General features: G+C 42.4%; 1 protein-coding gene across 18 annotated transcripts in view; it reads right to left on the reverse strand.

The window, feature by feature from the left end:
* Window positions 1-21,977, reverse strand: part of ST7 (suppression of tumorigenicity 7) — a 241,685-nt gene that overhangs the window by 19,502 nt on the left and 200,206 nt on the right. For 13 of the 18 annotated variants that reach the window (XM_072783323.1, XM_072783326.1, XM_072783337.1 and 10 more), the window contains 3 exons: window positions 19,933-20,005; window positions 18,368-18,470; window positions 402-552 (listed from right to left, as the gene is read on the reverse strand). The exons of 1 other annotated variant lie outside the window; for it this stretch is intronic. In XM_072783323.1, coding sequence (XP_072639424.1) covers window positions 402-552; window positions 18,368-18,470; window positions 19,933-20,005 — 327 coding nt within the window. Of the gene's footprint in view, window positions 1-401; window positions 553-18,367; window positions 18,471-19,027; window positions 19,164-19,932; window positions 20,006-21,977 lie in introns of all 18 variants that reach the window. 4 more of the 18 variants (XM_072783327.1, XM_072783324.1, XM_072783322.1 and 1 more) reach the window with 2 other exon arrangements.

Here is a 21,977-nt window from a genome sequence, read left to right on the forward strand (position 1 = left end):
CCACCTGGAGAGGCCATCCAGGAGTGGTAGTCAGAGCCCAGCACAAGGCCAAAACCCATGTCAACGATTCCCACGATGCTGAGCTGTCCAGGGCTCCAAAGGGGGTTTTCCGGTCACAGAGTGCTCCTCTGCCGGAACACAGAATCATCCCGCCCATTGTATAAACTTGCTTTTTCTTTTTCGAGGTACAGAATGGCATCATCTCAGTAACACCCACCACCACTGGGGAACTGAAGAGTCTCAGTAATTAACCATCAAGGCTCAGTGATGGCACATTGCAGAGAAGAGCAGCTATACATATGCAAATCGTCATTATTCATCATGAACACTCAGGATAGAAACACTTTTAGCATCTTTTCACGCTCTTAAAAAAAACATTTCAAAGAAAGAAAATTACTTACTGCCTTCCCACGTACAATGCAAAAGATTCAAAGCCCCTTCCACCCTCTTCCAGTGTGCCAGATGAAAGAACGCATATGCTATCGCTTCACTGTCCCCTCGCTTCAGGATATGTTCTGGGGGTAGGATTAAGCTTTTCATTTCTAGTAGGTACTGAAATAAAAAAGGCAGGAGACAGATGCATTAAAACACAGTAATTTGGAATTCAATATTGAGAACAGAGGCTGATTTCCCTAAAGCCACCGCTCATAAGCATTTCTTCAAACCTGCAACCTTGTTGGTACATTTGAAGGCAACTGCTAAAACACCCAGTGACCCGAGGTTTGCTACCAGTTGGCCTTGTGCTAGAGTCCTACCGGCCAGACCAGGGGCTTTCAGGGTAAGATACTCTAATCAACGAGACACATCTAGACCCAAGAGCAAAAAGGAAAATTTAGAAGACATAATAAGCTGGTATAATTTCGTAACCAGAAATGACATAAAAATGGACACATGAAGGTTAAGAAGTCCTATGACTAAACCAACTATACCAGAGAGACTTGGGACTCACTAGTACTGCCCATTATTTTTTTTCTATCCAGATTTACCAAGGAGAGGGACTTGGTCCTGTGAAAAGAGCCATTCCTTGCTGTTCGGACGCTGGAGGGAAGAGACGTGAGCACATGAAGACCCCATGGAGAGGAGCAGGACAGACCCCAAACTATACTGTTCTTTTAGATCCTCTCCCCAAAGACTGAAGAGTCCTCAGCTTAGGCCTCTTCATTCCTATCCTCTATGAGGGAGGTGGGAGCACAGGGACAGAATGGGTTCGCTGGCGTTTACTACAGAATAGAGAGGGAAGGAAATTCGGGGTGGGATTCTATATTTGCAAACGTAACCTTCTTTTAGCTGGCTGGCTTCTCCCCGGGCCTCGCTCCTCACCCACTCACACATTCGCCCCACCACCAGCCACCTCATCACATCCATCCAAGCACCTCCGTGAAGATGGAGATTAGAGATGATGGAGGCATGTGTTGAGCTAAAATGGGACAAACACAGCAGAAGGAAGCACCATGGGAAGAGATGTTCACAAATTTTAATGTCCGAAACAACTGCCTGAGGATTTATCTGTCCGTGGAATTTATGAAAGAGGGGGACGAATGGAAGAATCCGGATACACAGAACGGAGACCACGACACACCTCTCAGTGTTGGGTTATCATCGCACTGTGGACTGACGGGCTTGGGGCACTCTGAGGATAGCTGCCTGCGAGCTTGCCCTCCTGCAGGGTGCACTGCCAGGCCGCGCCAGGACCATACTCCGGCCTCTTGGTTCAGCAAAGGGAACTTTTCTCACTCTGGGTCTCTTGCCTGACAAAATTCTCTAAGCCTCAGGCCTCAAATCAGTAAGAGCCAAAAAAGTGAGTGAGCCTATCCAGGGTGCAGCAGAGAAGAGGGATGCGGCCACCACACCCGGCGGTGGGGTGGGGGAGGCGGGGACTAGAAGACCCTCCTTTGATAGAAAGGCCTCCATGGGAAGACCTCGTCCCCAAGGTGCCTGTGACATTGATGGGAACTCCTCAAGCATGGGTTCCGAGGGAACTTTCTGGTCATATGTTTTTTTGAATTCCACAAGTCACTGCCTTCCTCCTTCATCTTGTTCTTTTTTTTTTTTTTTTTTTTAAGATTTTATTTATTTAATAATGAGAAACAGAGAGAGAGGCAGAGGCACAGGCAGAGGGAGAGGCAGGCTCCATGCAGGGAACCGGACATGGCACTCGATCCCGGGTCTCCAGGATCAGGCCCTGGGCCAAAGGCTGCGCTAAACTGCTGAGCCACCCAGGCTGCCCCCTTCATCTTGTTCTAAAGCAGTGCAGAACAAAAAAATCTTATGGGAAATGTGATACTTTTCAGTTACCTAGTAATCCAACCAGCACTACAGTTATAATGAATAGCAACCATAATATAAATATAAAGGTGAATTTTATGTTCAGAGTGATTTGGCTATCCTCTCGTGATCATGCTACCTTAATCGAAGCTGCTAATGCGGCATGTTGCCCATGATGATCTTTAAAGACTCCAAGGCAGTAAGTCTTGAGAAAAACAATATAATCTGCCAAGTGCTATAAATTGTATTAATTAATTGTTTCAGAGTAAGAGAAGAAAAATCATCTGGTTACTCTTACTAATCATCAGGAGAACAAAGGGACATTTTCTTGTCTACTAAGAGCCCTAGAGTTAGACTTCATTTCTGAGTCTCTAACATTTATTTATAGTTACCCCGCCTACCAAATAGTCAATTTTTAAAGGACGAACGTGCTGTATGAACTCTGAAACAAACTAAATATGAAAACCATTAGTGCATGTGTCCCAGGTATATAGAAACTTCTTCAAGTCCCTAAGAATAAGATGGTGGCTGAAAGAAAAGTATAACCTACCAAGTCCTTTTATTTCTGTGATGAGGAGAGTCTTTCAAAGTCACTTCATTAAGCATCTGTAAGAGAACTCTTCCCTTGGCCTACGGAAGCTTCAGGAATAGGGGCCTCTGAGAAGAAGTGGGCCTGGTAGCCATCCACACTTGAGGGTAGACTTGAAACAGAGGGGGTGGGGCAGAGAAAACGTGTTTGCAGGTAGGGGAGATAATTACCTATATAATTTTATAATTACAATAGATATAATAGATCTGCATTATCCAATATGGTAGCCTCTACCACACATGACTCTTTGAATTAAAATCAATTAAAACCTAATAAAATTAAAGACTCAGTTTCTCAGTCCCACTAGCCATATTTCAAGTCCTCAGGTGAGGCACGTAGTTAAGGACTACTTTACTGGACAATGCAGAGGCATTTCTGTTATCACAGAAAGTTCTATAGGACGGCACTCCTGCAGACGATGGAAGTTTCCAATCTTCAAGTAACTAAAACACTTTTTAACATGAAAAAACGTTAGATGGGGCACCTGGGTGGCTCGGTGGTTGAACGTCTCCCTTCAACTCAGGGTGTGATCCCAGGGTCCTGGGATCGAATCCTGCATCAGGCTCCCCGCAGGGGGCTTGCTTCTCCCTCTCCCTATGTCTATGCTTCTCTGTCTCTCATGAATAAATAAATAAAAATCTTAAAAAAAAAAAAAAGAAAAATGTTAGAGACGTAAGTATAGCACTGATTGAAAATACACAATATGGCAAAAAGCTACAATCAATGTAATAAAACAGGAATTCATTTAAAAGCCTTGCTGGCCACCAGGGCATCTAAATATACTTGGAAAATAGTACACACGTGCGTGAGACAGATGGTTTACTCAGCTTGCAAGCTGAATGTGCTGCATATGGCTTCAAGGACACCATCGTCCACAGCCCTAAAATCAGGCCATGAGGTAATGCTCTGTTTTTCCTCTAAGCTGCCTCTCAGCTCTTTGTGTACATGTACTTTTCACACGTTGCCTTATATTAGCTGTTATCTGCGTCTTTCCCCTCCGCTGAATCGTAAGATCCTCAAGAGCATGAATCTCGCTTCCTAAGAAGGCTCTCAAAATGAGCATCCTTGCTCTAGTCAGCCTCAGGAGGCCAACCAAAGCAACTCACCAAGGACACTTGGTTGCCTCCTCACTGAGTCTGCTTGATGGCAGAAATAGGTTATGCCTATAAAGGAGATTTATAAGCCGGTATAGTTCCAAACAAAATGTTGGCTCTAACCAGATGATGAAGGCTAATAACAACAATGTGTTATGTTTTTGGCCAGGCTTAAAAATGGCTGGCAAGATCAGTTCTCAACATGTGCAACGTTTAAATTAGAAAGGCATGGAACAACATTTCACATCTTACTTGTCAAGAGAAAAATAAATGGAAGAGGGCAGATCCCTATCCACAAGTATGCAGAAATCAATTAGAATAACTGTAGCTCGCAAATCAGGGAACACTCTCTGCCTGTCTGTAATAATTACTTGGCTTCTATTAGCTAAGCCAGCATTCTGTGCTATCTTGCCTGCTACCCTGCCTCTCACTTCCTTCCAGATTCTCAAATCACACTGATCTTGAAGTATATAGGCGTCTCAAGGTTTCGGAAGCAACTTTCAAAATCTATTTGTCAGAATCTGGTTCCTTATGTCCATAGGAACACACGTCAGAACAGAGAAAGAGGAGCCGAGTAGTGCCTTCTTCTGGACGTATGTAAGCAGAGGCTGACCGTCCATCAGGAGAGAGCTGGCCTGTCAGAGGCCACCCCAGGGGACCGCTCAGTTCTCTTCCTGGGGGGGGGGGGTTAAAATTCTATAATAATTTGAGTGAAAATGATCCCAAAGTTAGCCTTCACATAGATATTCATGTCCAGGAATTAATTCATACTCTTTTGGGGGGATTTTCGGTATCAACAACAGATGTCATATGAAAATCATTAGAAAAAAATGGGAACAAATGAGTAAGTACAGGTTAGTTTAGCACATGTACCTAAATTTACTTAAATTTAGGTAAATTTTAGCACATTTAGATGATGGCTATCAGGGTGTTCCCCAAAAATCAGGTAGCGAAATATTAGCATGACAAAAAAGTTCATGATATATTACCAAATGAAGAGAAAGTAAGTGTACCATACAGATTATGACTTGGGTCATTAAAAACAGATATGTAGACATTGAAACTTTGGAAAGTCCCGGATCAAATGTTAATGGTGGTTAAATATTTGATTTTATAGGAGATTAATTTCTTTTGTGCTTTTTTCCTAAGTTTCCTGTAATAAGTCATTTTTATTTCTCTCAATAAATGTATATATGCACACATGTATGTGTATATATAAGACAAAACTATTTTCTAGACTTGCACCAAAAACAAAAAACCGACTACCCAAATGAAAAAAAAAAACAAAAAACAAAACAGAGACAGCAACTTTTATGTGTTTACAGTGCTTTGCTACAACTGGGTATCTGAAAGAGGCTGGAAGCCCAGAATGGATGCTTTAAAAATATCTATCGGTAAGGAATTCAGGGGATAAAATCAGTCCTATTTTGGAAGATAAGCTATATATTTTGAGTCTCCATGTTGCCTATTCTCTGGACTCAGTAAGACATACATTGGAATAGGACAAAAATACCACAAGTGACCATGGTTCTGCTGAGGCCTGCTGTGATGGGGAATGAAGGGCACTGCTGACCTGCCCCTCCCCTCATGACCCTCTGTCATTTGGACCCACTGTTTGAAGCCCAGCCCTACTGTTCCACTCTGAGACCTTGGACAAGTTCATTTCTTTCAACGTCAGCCCGTTCATCTGTTGGAATAAAAAATATACACGTCTCGCCAACTTTAACTGTTGAAGACTATGTAGGATGACAAACGTAAAGCACTCATAGAGCACCTGGCGCATACGTGTTCACTAAATAGCCATTATTTTTACTAACCAAAAAAGGGAATGTTTATAGTACTGCGGAGATAATTTGTGTTGTGTGTGTACGTCCCACAGATAGCTGAATCTGTTTTTAGGTAAAATACTTGAGCAATTTTACAGTAGTGACAGGTCAGCTGGAAAGAACCGCTACTGGGGGGTCACTAACCAATCTGGAAACGAGCACAACGCAAAGCTGAACGGCCAAATTACGCCTGGAGATCTGCAGTACTACTCGGGGCCTCCTCACAAGGTAACCGCTGCTTGCTGGTCCACTGAGCTATTCCTCAGTTACTCTGCTTCCTTCAAAAAACATAGGAATGTCCACAGGGCATCCCAGGAAAAGATTTGGTAGGGCTCAGAGTGTACTCTAATGACCACCTATGGCAGCCCCCACGGTATACCTTAAGGACATCTCAAGGGCATGGACATGGATTGGTCGGGCCCCTATCTCAATGATCCCTAGTCTTTGTAGTAGTAGTAGTAGTAGTAGTAGTAGTAGTAGTAGTAGTAGTAGTGTGTGTACAGACAATAAAGTTCAACATGATGACTGCCTCAGTAAGAGGTATATACAGCTGACCCTTGAACAATAGGGGTATGAATTGTGTGGGCCCACTAACGTGCAGATTTTTGAAAAGATTTATTCATTTATTTGAGAGAGAGAGAGAGAGAGAGCGAGAACTCAGCAAGGAAGGACAGATGGAGAGGGAGAATGGATATCAAGCAGACTCTGCGTTGAGCACAGAGCCTGACACAGGGCTCGATCTCAGAACCCTGAGATTAGGACCTGAGCTGAAACCAAGAGTCGGACGCTTAAATGACCAACCACCCAAGCCCCGCCCCCCCAGATTGTTTTTCAACAAATGCAGTACAGTACTATAAACGTATCTTCCCTTATGATTTTAACATTCTTCCCCCTCCTTACTTCATGGTAAGAATATAGTGTGTAACACATATAACATACAAAATATGCATTAATCGACTTTATGTCATCGGTAAGTCTTCTAGTTAACAGTAGTAGGCTATTAGTAAAGTTTTTAGGGAGTCAAAAGTTATAGATGATCTTCAACTGTGTGGGGAGGTTGGCATCCTTAACCCCTGCATTGTTCAAGGGTCAACTTGACTTAGTACTAAGGAAGCAAATGAGGGGTGCTCTCTCTCAGAAGGTTTCACAGAAAGAGGGAAGTGGGAGCCAGTCTTAGGAAATAAATTAATTCGCCTACAAAGATGAGGGGAGGCAAAAGCCACTGCAAGGCTGGGCAGAGGCGGCAAAGCATCAAAGGGCATAACGAGGTGCTTAAGTACTAACATGATAGGCATTGCCAACACTGACCAAGCACCAACAGGTGTCAAGTATTATCTCAGGTACTCCTTACATCTCTATGAGGGAACAGGATTCTTATTTTACAGATGGAAAATTGAAGGCTTTGGGAAATTAAGTAGCTTGACCAGGGTCACACAAATGGTACGTAACAGACGCTGCAAAGGAATTCAGGCTTTACGCTACTCTCCGAGGAAGCAGGAAAAGTAGACTGCAAAGGGTCTTCCATCACATGCTCCAGAGTGTGACCTCCACTCTGAGTTAGTCCACAGTTTTCAAACTTTGAGAAACAGAATTTGTTAGAAAGAAAAAGAGCAACTCAGAATACATGAAATTGATGTAAAGCTGGGAGGGGGGGACCCTGGGAAGGGGCCCAAGAGAGGTCCGAGGAGTCCTTATGGCTCCTAGGAAGACGGCTTGACATCTGCTGTAGCAGGCAGTTGGGATGTGAGGTGGGGCCATTGGTGGTTTTGAAAGAAATAGAGGAGTCGTGTGTAGAACCACTGGACAGGGAAGTGGCTGCAATTAGCAAAGTCTTAAAAAGCTTCTGTCATGGTCGGAGTGAGGGGGTGACAAAACCAGGGCTGGCTTCCCTGGGACTTGGTGCCTGGCTGAATCTGAAGGCAAGAAAAGGCATTCAAGGGGGCTGGGAAATTTCTGGCTTAGCAAACCAGAACAACGTGAGATAGTCAGCTGAGACACCAGAGGACAGCTGACCTGCTTGGTATGATGGCCTGAGGGCAGCGGGGTGCAGGGCAGCAGCCTGGGGGAGAAGCTGGGCACAGGGGGGTGGGGGTGCAGGGAGAGGCGGGAGCAGAAGCAGCAGGAGCACGGATCTCCCAGGACAGCCTGGGAAAAGGTGGGGAGTGCACGATGCTCCCAGAGAACCAGAGGGATGGGCGGGGGAGGGGGGGGACTATGGGGGGGCGCCCAGAAATGCAGGAACGACCCAGAGTGCAGGCAACAGGAGCCAAGACGGCCTCAAGGTTGAAAAAGCGGTCAGTGGGACAGAAGGCCGAGGAGGATGAAACAGGATGGGGTCCGACAAGAGGCCACCGGACCTGGTGACGGAGACCGAGGGAGGGGCGGCCCTGGTGGCCGTGGCCTGGGTGGAACAGCCATAGTGCTTCTTGTTAAAGAAAGAGACCTTTTAGAAGCTGTCCATTCCGGAGAAACGGAGCTAAAAACTGGTTCCTGCTCACTCTTCTCCGGGTCGTATTTCCACACTACATTCCCCTTACCCTCATCCAAAAAAGCTTTGGAACAAAATAGGTCTCAATTCAAAGAAACTTATATTGAAATAATATTTCTGAAATGTACCATTGATATACAATATCACCGACAATCTGCCAGCGTATTCTGAGTCTCTGCTTCCATGCTTCAAGCACTTTTAAATGCTAAAACCCACTACACTTTTTGTTTCCTAAATTGGATTAAAAAGCAATTTTATACTCTGTCAATCAGCTCTACCAAGACATAAAGGGAGGATTGCATTCGTGTTTGCATGAAATAGAATTTCCATCACTCTAACAAGGTCCTGTGGATACTCCATTAGCATATACAATTACCAGGATATTTTCCCCCACAAACTTCTCAAAATCCCCATGAAATAAGAGTTTCTAGATTAACATTAGATGAGTTTTTTTTTTTAAATGCAAATTTTCATTGGTAACGCATTTCTGTCATAACATTTTTTATCTTTCCTCATTATTTTCTTATGACTTTCCACACTCCAAGACTTAAGATTTAAAACTATGCATCTATTAGGCTGGATCTTCACGTCAATACTGTGTCAGGCCCGGGCTGTCGGACCAGTTAAAGGAGCTCCAGGAACACAGCAAACCCCTTCCCCAACAAGCTCAGGGACTGCCCGCTGCTCCCACTGGGGCACCAGCAGGAAGAGCCCCTGGCTTACTAGGGCTGGTATTTTAGGCAAGATGAAGATGAAAACTTTCCCCTCACTGGTGCTGGTGATTTTTCTTGATTTTCTTCCCCCTCAATGTCTCCACTCACAGCACCCAGGCATCTCAAGCCCCCTGGGGCTCCCTCAGCCCCTGCTACTCATCAGAACAGGTGTGCGGCCTCCAGGTCTATGGGTGGGACCTCAAATGCTTGGGACTTTCCTGTGGTGGTAGTGATGGGTCCGAGGCACCTGTTCTTTTCTAAACTGTATGCACAGGTTCCTTGAGGTTGCTGGGTTACCTGCTTTCTCATCCTGGTTTCAATCATAGCAGTTCTACTTTTACTTGCTTTGTTCATTAAGCCTTCCTTTAAGATTGTATTGGGAAGGAAAAAATGCTTATCGCTGCTTTAAAAAAAAAATCATTATCAGTTACTTGTCATTATTGTTGTTTTGGTGGCAAAGAGCAGGGATGGCTATTCCAGAAAACAAGAAAAAAAGATAGGAACAGAGGTGGAAATGGGTAACTCTTAATCAGCCACAAGCAAAGGACCTACCAACAGTTACAAACTGGGAATTCCAGAAGGCAACAGCTGTAGCCAGGACATGCTAGAGCCTCCCCTCGAATCTGTAGACCTAAAGGGACCCTGTGGGCACTCAAGGTCAGGGGCACGGCAGTGCCACTGTTACACCCTCTAGCTGTCCTTCTTCTCACTAAGATGTTCCAAAAAGTACTTGTTTATGCATTTTTCTAGGCAGCATCTATTGCTGCCCAGCCTGCAAGTGCAAAAATAGAGCTGAAAGTCCCAGGGAAAAGATGATGAAGGCCCAACGTACATCCAGTGCCTACTATGCACTAGATGAGTTACACAGCGTAATTCCATTCACTTTTCATCAGACCTATGAAGCCTCTATTTTTATCCCCATTTTATCAAAAAGCAAAGAGGGAGCTAATCAACTCCCCCTTCCCACAGTTCCCTTTAGCCCGTGGACTGGAAGTAGAGAGAATCCTTGTTGCCAATACTTCTGGACCCTTTCAGTGACACTGTGCAGGTGCAGACCTACCTTGTGTCGCTACCCCTTGCTCTATCGTTATGTTAATATGCTTTCCTGGTATGAATAGGAAGTCCAGGTGATAGGCCTGACAATTCAGAAAAGAATAAACACACACGGCTACCGATGCTCCACTTTACTATTAGTGGCAAAGAACTGCATACTAAAGAAGAGAATTCCATTTGAACCTAATAAAAATCATACACGTTTTTTGTTTTCCTTTTTGGTTTTCTTTTTTTCTGTTTTAAACAGACTGCTGAATGCTGGTGAGGGTGTGACAAAATGGTAAAGAAGGAGTTACCTGCAGATGGGGGTATAAACTACTACAATTTTTTTTGGCAAGCCAACTTGGCAATAAACAGTAAGAGCCCTGAAGTGCTTCTATAGGTTACTCAGTAATTCTCATTCTGTATATCTATCCTAAGGAGATAACATAAAGACCACAGTATCTTTATGTTCAAAAGGTTTGCTATTAGAGCTGACCACCCGGTGTCTACAATAGAGGACTCAAGAATTAAATCACTCTCTTCAACAAATAATGCAAGGAAAACTGGATTCCACATGCACAAGAATGAAACTGGACCTTTATCTTAAATGAAACACAAAAAGCAACTCAAAATGCATTAAAGATTTAAATGTAAGACCTGAAACTATAAAACCCCTGAAATAAACACAGGGAGAAGCTTTGTAACATTGGTCTTGGCAACAATTTCTTGGATAGGACACCAAAAGCACAGGTAACAGAAGTAAAAGTAGGTAAGTGAGACTATATCAAAATAAAGAGCCTCTGTGCAGCATAGGAAACAGAGTGAAAAATAACCTATAGAATGGGAGTAAATATTTGCAAAGTATACATTTGATAAGGGGTTAACATCCAAAATATGCAGGAAACTCCTAAATTCTAATAGTAAACAAACAAAAAAACAACCTGAATACATAGGCAAAAGACCTGAACAGACATTTCTCCAAAGAAGACGTACAGATGCCCAACAGGTAAATGAGAAGTTGCTCACGGGCACCTGGGCTCAGTCAGTTAAGCGACCAATTCCTGATTTTGGCTCACGTCATGACCCCAGGGTTGTGAGATGGAGCTCCCCTCCAAGGTTCTCCCTCCCTTCCTCTGCTCCTCCCCAGCTCACTCCCTTTCTTAAAAAACAAAGATGCTCAACATCACTAATTATCAGGAAATCTGAATCAAAGCCACAATGATCTATCACCTCATACAAGTTAGGATGTGTGAGGCCATTGTCAAAAAAAAAAAAAAAAAAAAAAGATGCTAACAAGTGTTAGTGAGAGAGTGAAGGAATTAGAACCCCTGTGCACTGCTGGTGGGAATGCAAACTGGTGTAGCTGCTGTGGAAAACAACATGGAGGTCCCTCAAAAAATTAAAATAGTACCGCCCCATGATCCGGCAATGCCACTGTGGGTATTCATCCAAAAGAACTGAAAACGGGATCTTGAAGAGATATTTGCACTTCGATGCTCATTGCAGCATTATTCAAAATACCAAGAAGTGGAAACAACCTAAATTTCTTTTTTTTTTTTTTTAACAACCTAAATTTCCATCGATGGATGAATGATAATGAAAATATCATATAGGTACACAATGGAATACTATTCAGCCTTAAAAATAAGGGAATCCTGTCCTGGGTTGTGACATGGATGACTCTAGAGGACATTACGCTGAGATAAGCCAGTCACAGGACAAACACTGCATGATTCCACCAATGGGACGTATCTAAAGCATTCAAACTCCCAGAAGTAGAAGGTAGCATGGTGGTTACCCAGGGCTGAGGGAGTGGGAAATGGAGAGGTCCTGGTTCAGTGGGTACGGGGTTTCACGGCATGCAAGATAAAAAAGTTCCAACAACAACGTGCATAGAGTTAACAATACTAATACTTAAAAATTTGTTAAGAAGGTAGATTTCATGGTGTGTATTTTTTATGACAGAAAATAAGGAAGTAAATCATCTAGAAAGCTGTTACTAGGAATATTTTAGAGTGTTTGAAGGCACATGGCTAAAAGGCTTGGACTTTAATGTTAAGTGAGAAGATAACCTTTTTAAGGGGAAAGAACCATGAAAACCCGATGATCCTACTCCAAAAAGAATAAATATACCTACAACACCCAACCATAAATTTCAAGTTTAGAGTACCCTGTTAATTTTTAAAAATATGCATATGCCACGTGACTGTGATTCCTAAGTATTAAAAATACATGGGAAAGTAAGGCTACAAAGAAATAGTCTTAAATAGGATTAGATGATAGGACTATGAAAAATTTCTTTATACTTTTTCCTAATACAGAAATTTATTTTATTTTAAAGATTTTATTTATTTATTCATGAGAGACACAGAGAAAGAGAGGCAGAAACACAGGCAGAGGGAGAAGCAGGCTCCCTGCGGGGAACCCTATCGGGGACTTGATCCCGGGACCCCAGGATCACACCCTGAGCCCAAGGCAGATGCTTAACCGCTGAGCCACCCAGGCGTCCCAAGAAATTTATTTTTAGACCACCGCTACAGAGGGGGAAAAAATCTAACGCTGCTTGTAACAAACCAGTAAGTTAGTCTTGTTTTGAAAAGACATCAGAAAATGAAATTTATCTTTAGCACCCTGAAGGAGTTAATGAAACATCCTCTATACCCAAAAGGGGTCTCTTCACAGGGACAGACTTGCTGTGTAGATACAGCACACTATGTAGCATTAGTGAAAACTCAAATCTGTGCAATGAATCAGAAAAGCACCATCCTCCCACGTAAATCTCGACATTGCTAATGATTTCTTGGATAGGACACCAAAAGCAAAATAAAAGTGGGACCACATCAAAATAAAAACAACTCCTGTGCCACAAAGGAAGCAAAATGGAGCGTGGGGGAGGGGGGGGGAAGCAGACTTGCAGGGAAAGTAGAAGAAAAAGCTAAAACTAAAAATCCAGTGAACTATAACTACATATAGATGAAGGTATAGAACCGAGATGAGCATGTGGCCCTTCATTTGTCCAGCATCATGAGTGAATTTTTTTTTTTTTTAAGATTTTTAAAAAATTTACTTATGAGAGACATGCAGAGAGCAAGAGGGGCAGAGACCCAGGCAGAGGGAGAAGCAGGTTCCATGCAGGGAGCCTGACGTGGGGACGTGGGACTCGATCCCGGGTCTCCAGGATCACACCCTGCGCTGAACGTGGCGCTGAGCCACCCGGGCTGCCTGAAATTTTCTTTAAAAGATGAAAAATAGGGATCCCTGGGTGGTGCAGCCGTTTAGCGCCTGCCTTTGGCCCAGGGCGTGATCCTGGAGACCCGGGATCGAATCCCACGTCGGGCTCCCGGTGCATGGAGCCTGCTTCTCCCTCTGCCTGTGTCTCTGCCTCTCTCTCTCTCTCTCTATGACTATCACAAATAAAAAAAAATTTGAAAAAAAAAAAAAAGATGAAAAATATTCCCTTTAAATTCAAAGCTCTTATTTTAATCCCATTAATAGAAAACATCCTCCAAAGGTTTAGAGCTTTCATCGTTTTGAACTGTGTACCCAGTTCTTAAAAATCCCCAGCATCATTAAGATGCTAAAACTACTAGTCATCCTCAAAAAGGGATAAATGGTAATTCCATAATCAATGCACTGTAGAGAGAGACCACAGAGGGGAGAGGCCGATTTTGGGGTGGGGAAGGAATAGGTTTCCTGGTGGTGACTTTTAATGGTGGGGGTGAAAGAGGAGTAGGATATTCTCAGAGGAAGCAAAGAGGGAAGAAGAGGAGGAGATTGTTTCTGGAACAACGAACAGACTGTTAGAAGTAGCTGAAAAAAAGTGAAAAACAAGTTGGGGTCAGATCATAAAGGGTCCTAAAGAACCACTGAAGGAGTTTAGATCTTCCTTTGTAGGGTTAGGGACACAGCTGCAGCTCCTCAGGAGGGGAGTAACACAATTCAGTTTGTAATAATGAGCCTACGGGCTGCTTCCTCCTTATAACCTGCTGTAATCTAAGCTTCAGAAACCCGTGTATTTTAGATATGCCTGACTGCTTAAAAGGCTCCCTTCAGAACCAAGCCCCACAGCTTTTCACCATTCTGCTTTACTTTGTGGTCCTGTGGTGTGTTGAGGAGAAATACTCCCTACTCCGCATGTTTGCAGGTGAAGAGCGTTCCTAAGAGTAACCCTCCTGGAGTAAGTAACTGATATTTTCCAGTGGATGTTGAAATATTAATATTCCTCAGCCATTAGAAACGACAAATACCCACCATTTGCTTCGACGTGGATGGAACTGGAGGGTATTATGTTGAGTGAAATAAGTCAATCGGAGAAGGACAAACATTATATGGTCTCATTCATTTGGGGAATATAGATAATAGTGAAAGGGAATAAAGGGGAAAGGAGGAAAAAAAATGAGTGGGAAAGATCAAAAAGGGAGACAGAACATAAAGACTCCTAACTCTGGGAAACGAACTAGGGGAGGTAGAAAGGGAGGTGGGTGGGGGGTGGGGGTGAATGGGTGACGGGCACTGAGGGGGGGCACTTGATGGGATGAGCATTGGGTGTTATTCTATATGTTGGCAAATTGAACACCAATAAAAAATAAATTTATTTAAAAAAAGAAATATTAACTATTACTTCTGCTTAATAGAATATCAGATAGACTGAAGCTGGACATTCATGAAAGGCAGTTGTCAGCTATTCTTTTTTTGTTTTTAATTTTTTTTTCAATTTGCCAACATAGAGTGTAATACCAGGTGCTCATCACGTCACATGCCTCCTTAATGCCTGTCACCCAGGTACCCCATCCCCTACCCACCTCCTCTTCAGCAACCCAAATGGTTCTTAGCTACTCTACTTGATACTTTTTTTTCTCCTTCCGAAAGACTATAATTGGGTAAAACGGCATGCAGTGGTTGAAAATTCCTGTGGTAGGCCACTGACAACTTCCTGTGACAAAGAAAAGGAAGCCATGGAAGTGTTTAGGATACGGTAAATACCTCGAAGGAACATCTACTGTCCACAAGCGCCTTGGGAAGTCACGCGCCTGCCATCGTTTGAAGGCTTCAAGTCTAGGCTGGTCTGCAACCTGGTGGGATGGTGGGGGGCAGTGGAGGATGATGTTGAAGGGTTAGAGAACCCCGAACTAGTTCAGGCTCCATCACTTACTAGCTGTACGACCAGGAGCGGGTCACTTAATCTCCCCAAACCTGCAGCTCCCTCATCGTGTACCAGGGGTGGCAGTCTGATACACCTCACCGGTGTTGTTGTGAAAGATCAAGGAGAAGGTATGTGTAATCCACTTGGCACACAGCAAACACGTAATGAAAACCAGTATTAAAAATAATCATCACAGTATCATTATGGAGAGAGATTCAAGCTGGGAATGGGAAGGTGTCCTAGATGATCTCTAAGGTCCCTTCCTACACCAGGAGTCCAGGAGTTTAGATCTTTCACTGATGTCTCATTAGAATTAAGGCTACTTTCTCCTTGAAAAGGGACCCGTGTGTATGTGTGTGTGTTTATTAAAGTATTGGCAAGCAGTCCAAGAAATCATGCATAAAAGGTGTTTGTAACAGCCTGCATATAGTACACATGCACCAGAGGTTTGTGGTTAATTCTGAACAGAATTCTGAACAGCGACTCAGGGCTTTTCCCTCATAGAAATGTCAACAGATGAAGAAGATCTGGAAACAAGTTTCCCCTCAGCACAATCACCATCAAAGCAAAGTGGTTTCAGTGGAATCAGTTTACCTATGCACCCTATCTTTTCTCCAGTTAATAATTAAAAAGAGTGAAAACAAATATTTCAAGTACTTTCACTTTTTAAAAGAATTCTATCTTACAGGTAAGAGTGCTAGCTGAGTCAAATTCTTCCAAGGTGGCCTTAAACTATTTCTTACAGCTTTTAATGCTCTTCTAGAGGCTCAATCAACCATGTAAGATCCTTATCACAGAATTACACGGCAGCTTCAACTAAAATATCTAACTAGGGGTAGTGGAAGGGGAGGAGGGCGGGGGTGGGGGTGACTGGGTGACGGGCACTGAGGGGGGCACTTGATGGGATGAGCACTGGGTGTTATTCTATATGTTGGCAAATTCAACACCAATAAAAAAAAATTTATAAAAATAAATAAAAAAAATAAAATAAAATATCTAACCAACAAGTACCAGTTTTCTATCTCGTGCAGTAAGATTACAAAGCTCTGGTATAACTGGAAGAGTTAGGACTCAAGTTTCCAGGCTGAAGGGGCCTCCAACAAGTCAAGTATCAATAATTTTAATACTTCATGAATATAGGATGTCAAGTTTTTCAAAGAACTTTGACTATATTATCTCAGTTGGGTCTTTATCACAAAAGGTAAGGTTTATATTTATCTTCATTTGAAAAATGAGGACATGTTCACAGCAGCAATGTCCACAGTAGCCAAGCTGTGGAAGGAGCCACAATGTCCTTCGACAGATGGCTGGATAAAGAAGATGTGGTCTATATACACCATGGAATATTACTCAGCCATCAGGAAGGATCAATACCCACCATTTGCTTTGACGTGGATGCAACTGGAGTGTATTAGGCTGAGTGAAGTAAGTCAACTGGAGAAGGACAACCATCATATGGTTTCACTCATATGTGGAATATAAGAAATAGAGAAAGGGATTATAAGGGAAAGGAGGGACGCTGAGTGGTGAAAAAATTAGAGAGGGAGGCAAAACATAAGAGACTCCTAACTCTGGGAAACAAACAAAGGGTTGCGGAAGGGGAGGTAGGTGGAGGGTTGGGGTAACTGGGTGATGGGCACTGAGGAGGGTACTTGATAGGATGAGCACTGGGTGTTATATCTTGGCAAATTGAATTTAAATTAAAAAATTTAAAAAAAAAAGAAAAATGAAGGAAAACTTTGAGTTCAGAAATGCTAAACCCCAAGTACCCATGGCCAATAAGTGACAGAGCCAGAACTTGAACCTGTCTTTGTCTCAGAGTCTAGGCCTCTGTTGTTCAATGCTACTTCTAGAAGAGCTTATTTGTGCTCTTAGAATAACTCTGTATTGAATGCAGCATTCAATAAATATTGATGACCTAAGTTGACTGGAATTCAGGACAATGTTTTCATGATTAGCTTTAAATTTCATTCAAATCTGAATGAACATTTTTAACTTAGCTGAAAAGATAATAAATAAAGAGATGTATTTTATACCGCCCTATATACAATACCTAAGTCTATAAACACTATGTTGGTCATTATCCACTGGAACTAAAGTGGATAAATCTATCCCCCGCCAATTGTGGCACTGTGTACCATCCTTCGGTTTTCTGTTTTGTGGGAAAATGAGCATGCCCTGAGCATTCCCGATCTCAGAAATGATGTTAGGTCATCTACCTGTGTCACTCTGAAGATCAACAAAATAAAGTAGGTAACTCTACAAATCCCCACATACACACGTAGATGCACATATACACCACCCTTTTGCTACATTACTGCGAGAAAACAAAGAAGCCTTCCTTTGTCATTTTTCAACAGTGAAAGTCTTCATCAGAAATCTGAAATAAAATTATGCCTGTAGTACCCTGTATGAATAGTTTTCCCAGGTCAAAATGTGCTTTATAATATCGAGAAACTGAAAATAGCCCTCAGCCATGTGCCTATTGCATAGCAGGTACTCAAATAGAGGCAAATCATAAATACACACCCATCTCCTAAATAAAAGATTATAGAAATATCCTCTATCGTGATAGGACTCCCTTAAAATCAAATTCAGGGAAAAAATACATAGGAAATACTAGGTCTTTATAAACTGGTCAATCATGTGGTTAACAATTAAGACAAACACTTCCTACTACATACACCTACATATGCCACTCACAAGTCAAAAGAAAATACTACTTCATACTGTGAGGTTCTCCTTACTACTTTCCTGCCAATACTGATTAACTATCATTTATTTATAGACACAGAACGTCACGTTAATCAGTATTTTTTTTTTTCCAATTATATTCAAAACTAGGTTCATTTCCCGAGTCAGGTCTAAGTTAGAGTATAACTGGTGTGAAATTCCTATCAGATGCATCGACAACACTCTTGGGATCTCCCTATTTTGCCAATTGCTGGCGTCCTGGCCTGACCTGCCGCAGCGAGGTCTATCCATTTACCCTACATAAGGGTACATAAGGCCCCCAAACCGGCCCGAGGCCTCTGAAGGTGGCTTTTGCTTAAGCCTGAAGCTGATGACCATGGGCTAGAGGCCTCAGCGTTCACTGGCTGCACTTCATTTTTTTTTCCCCACGGGGTGTATTCGAGACACGACACCGTGGTCACTGAACACTTTTCTCCACTAGCTAGTGTAACGAGCTCCTGTGGGGATCCCACGGACTCACTTTTGGCACGTGAGGATTGAATTCCACGGCTCTGTGAATGGCCTCTACTGCATTCATCTCTGCTGTGCTCAGCCCCCGCCGAGATGCAGCCTCGGGAGAGAATCTGAAAAGCAGAAAGACAAACACCATCCAGTTGGGACCACTGCTCGGGCATCAACCCGGACAGGCGTCTACACGTCAAGGGCCCATAAAACCACAGCGAGCCAATGGCATGAGCTCTCCACACCTCCACTACGTGGAACCTCTGAGCGACCCCTCAGACCGAGGCCAACAAAAACCCCCGCAGAAGCAGAAAGCGTGCTTGCATCTAATCTTGGCAGGAATTAAATTCAGCTGTCAAGTCTCTCTGTCTAAATAGCTAATCTAAATTTTCTGTGAGGTACCTGCTTCGGTCAGGGCAGGGGGGGGGGGGAGACTGACGAGGGCGGACAGTGTAGGAAAAAGAGAAAACTAGGTTACAGAAGAGCGTACTTGGTTAAAAACAGAACTGGGGATAATTTTACAGGAGGCTCCCAACCCAACGTCAGTGCTGCGATGCAGCTTCCACCGCAGGCGAGCCTGCTTGGGGCCGTGCCGGCAGGGGGTGTGCGTGCCCAAACTGCGGGCCAGACACCTGCCCAGGTGAATGAAAAAAACCAGACCATGCAATCTCTTTCTCACCTCACACCCAGGGCTAACTCCAGAGCTGTGCTTGGCAGGCAGACACCACAGGGGAAGCTGTGACAACCCTGGCCCTGCCCTCCCAAGCTGGAGTCGCTGTGTAGGGAGAAAAGATGTTGCAGTAGGTACTGGCGATCTACAGGATAAAAAAGAATGAAAGAAAATTACTTCGGTCTTGAAGTGCACACACACTTAACAGCAAACCTGTCTGACATAGCAGAGGCTGTTTTCTTTTCCTGTTAACTGCTTTTCAACGCTTCAGAGGGATTGTATCGGGCAACGTGAGCGTTTAGGAACTCAAAAACAGTGAAGCCAACTGTTCGCTTTCACCTGCCAGTCATCTCGGCTGCTCATGGAAATTCTCTATGCCATAGTCACCTGCCTGAATAAAATGGGCAAATGTCCCACTGAAATGACAACTCAAAGCAAACGGACCCTGGGTTGGGGGGGTTGGTGTGGAACTGAGGAGTCAAAGAATGGGAGATGATCATCCCCTGTGCCATCTTACAGGTTTGTTAGGACTACTACCCAGTCTTGGACTGCTGAAGGAAGAGGAATACGCAAAAAAGAAAAATGAATAAAAGGAAGGCATTTGTGTAAGTCCCAAGCAGGCCTTTCGGTATCTACTGTCTGGCAAAAAAAAAAAAAAAAAAAAAAGTCACCTCAGAGGTATGGAATTTCACATAATTCCCTCTTTAGGGACCCATACACCCTTACAATACCTGGGGATATATATTCCCTCCTTCTAGTAGTGAAAGAAAAGATCAGCAGGTTTTAGAAAAATGCATGCTCATAAGCAGGGGTCTCATAGACTGAGAGAAACTTCCAGAGAAAGCCCTCGGAGGCAACACATCTCCTTAAGTCGGGTCAGACATTTAGTACCACACAAGTCATTATTCACTTACTTGTCAGAGACAGCTCTTGCTTTGAGCAAGGCAGCTGTATAGCATATTGTTGCCGACTTTGGTAAGCTTATATCTGTTAGAGAAAAAGAAAGTAGAAACTCTTATAAGTTTGGAGAAATAAAGAGCAATGATCTTTTAATTCACTGGCATTCTAATCACGTAAGTCTAATAAAGGATAAATTGAGAATATTTTAATACATACAATACACAGCTGTTTCTATGTGTCAGGGTGGTATGTGAAACTAAGGGTAATTCATATTTTTGTGAATAATTCATGTGTAAAATCCACCAGCCTGACTCTTGGGCAGTCATCTTCTAAGATATGGATTTTCATATATTGAGTTTAATTAAGCAGGGAAGAGCTATAAGTGTATGAATTTAAATATTACAGGAATGCCCCTGATATCATAAAAGGCATATAGGATTCTATGTCACTTATAAAAAATTTTCAACAGGCGGATATGAAGAATTAATATTACCTGAATCTTTTTTTAAAAAACATATGTAAATAAATTATTTTTTAGTGGTAATATTTAAAACAGACTTCCTTTGCACTAAATTTCAAGAGGCTCATATTCAGTTTTTTGTTTGAAAGGTAACATTTATTATGTGTATATATATATAACATATGTGGGAAATCTTTATTAATAAGGATATATATGTGAAATCTTTATTTTTTTTATTTTTTTTTATGTGAAATCTTTAGAAAGCTGTATAATTTTTGCTCATTCAAATCCATGGGAGATCCCCTTTCATATGAAGCCTAATTTGTTTCTCTGAGAAACAATTCCTCTCAGTTTGTACAGAAAATTTCACGTGGAGAGGTGGGAGCAGGTAACAGGTTCATAAAATGAGTTTAAAGAGAAATAAAAGTACGGGATACAACAGAATAGATAAACTCAAAGAGGGTAGTCCCTTTCGAGGAAAAATTTGTATTTAAATTACGACTCTATTTTTTACAGGAATAGTATTTCCTAAATACTGAACCGAGTTTATGCTGAGGACAGAGAAATGCCATCAATTCGGACCAGATAAAAATATGCCATTCCTAGCGCAGCAAAATCCACTGTAGGTTCGAGAAACTCTTACCACTTGGAACGCTCTGCCAGTTTCTTCACAGGGCTATTTTCAACTTCAAAAGTATTACATTACGGTGGAATTTAAGAAACAAAACCAAGGAGAAAAGGGAAGAGAGACACACACACAAACCAAGAAACAGACTCTAAACTATGGAACCAACTGATGGTACCGGAGGGGAGGTGGTAGGAGGATGGGTGAAATAGGTGATGAGGATTAAGTGGTGCGCTTGTCGTGAAAAGCACTGGGTGCTGTAGGGAAGTGTTAAATCACCACATTGTACACCTGAAACTATTCTTATACTGTATGTTAACTAACTGGAACTTAAAAACCTAAAAAGAAAGAATTACATTACAGTAAGAATGAAAAGGGAAGTCCCAGAGCTAGCCAACAGACACCACGGAAGAAAAGAGGTTCATAAAAGACAAACAATCCCTAATCCAGTAATAAGTATTTATCACCAATCCCAGCAAGAGGAATTTCTCTTTGAGGGGAAATTTCAATGCCATTGATAAAAAAAATAATAATGATCATTGAAAACACCAACACAGAGCTGAAAGGGAAAAAAGTCTTTGTAACCCTGATCTCATAAATTATATTCAAACAAAATTTCACCACCATATGCATAGTGTAAAATGATGTGTTCATGACTAAGAAGAAGAGCAAAAGAATGTCAAACACTCATGGATTTGTCTTGTTGCCTTTCCAACATCTAAACCTTTAATTGTGTCCCAGTGTGGGAAATTAATCCAAGAATCCAATATCTCATTTATTAGGGTCCACTCATTGTCATTGAAAGGTTAATAAAAAACTATAGATAATACCATTCTACTTAAAAGTTCAGACATTTTATTTAAAAAGTATCCAAGCCTTATTTCTACTCATGGTGTGATCTAATGTTCCTTCTGCGTCAACCTCACATCTTCCCATGAAGTAGGGACCAATGAAAAGTCCAAGAAAGGAGATGG

This window comes from Canis lupus, chromosome 18 (genome assembly GCF_048164855.1).
Source record: "Canis lupus baileyi chromosome 18, mCanLup2.hap1, whole genome shotgun sequence".
Taxonomy (NCBI): domain Eukaryota; kingdom Metazoa; phylum Chordata; class Mammalia; order Carnivora; family Canidae; genus Canis; species Canis lupus.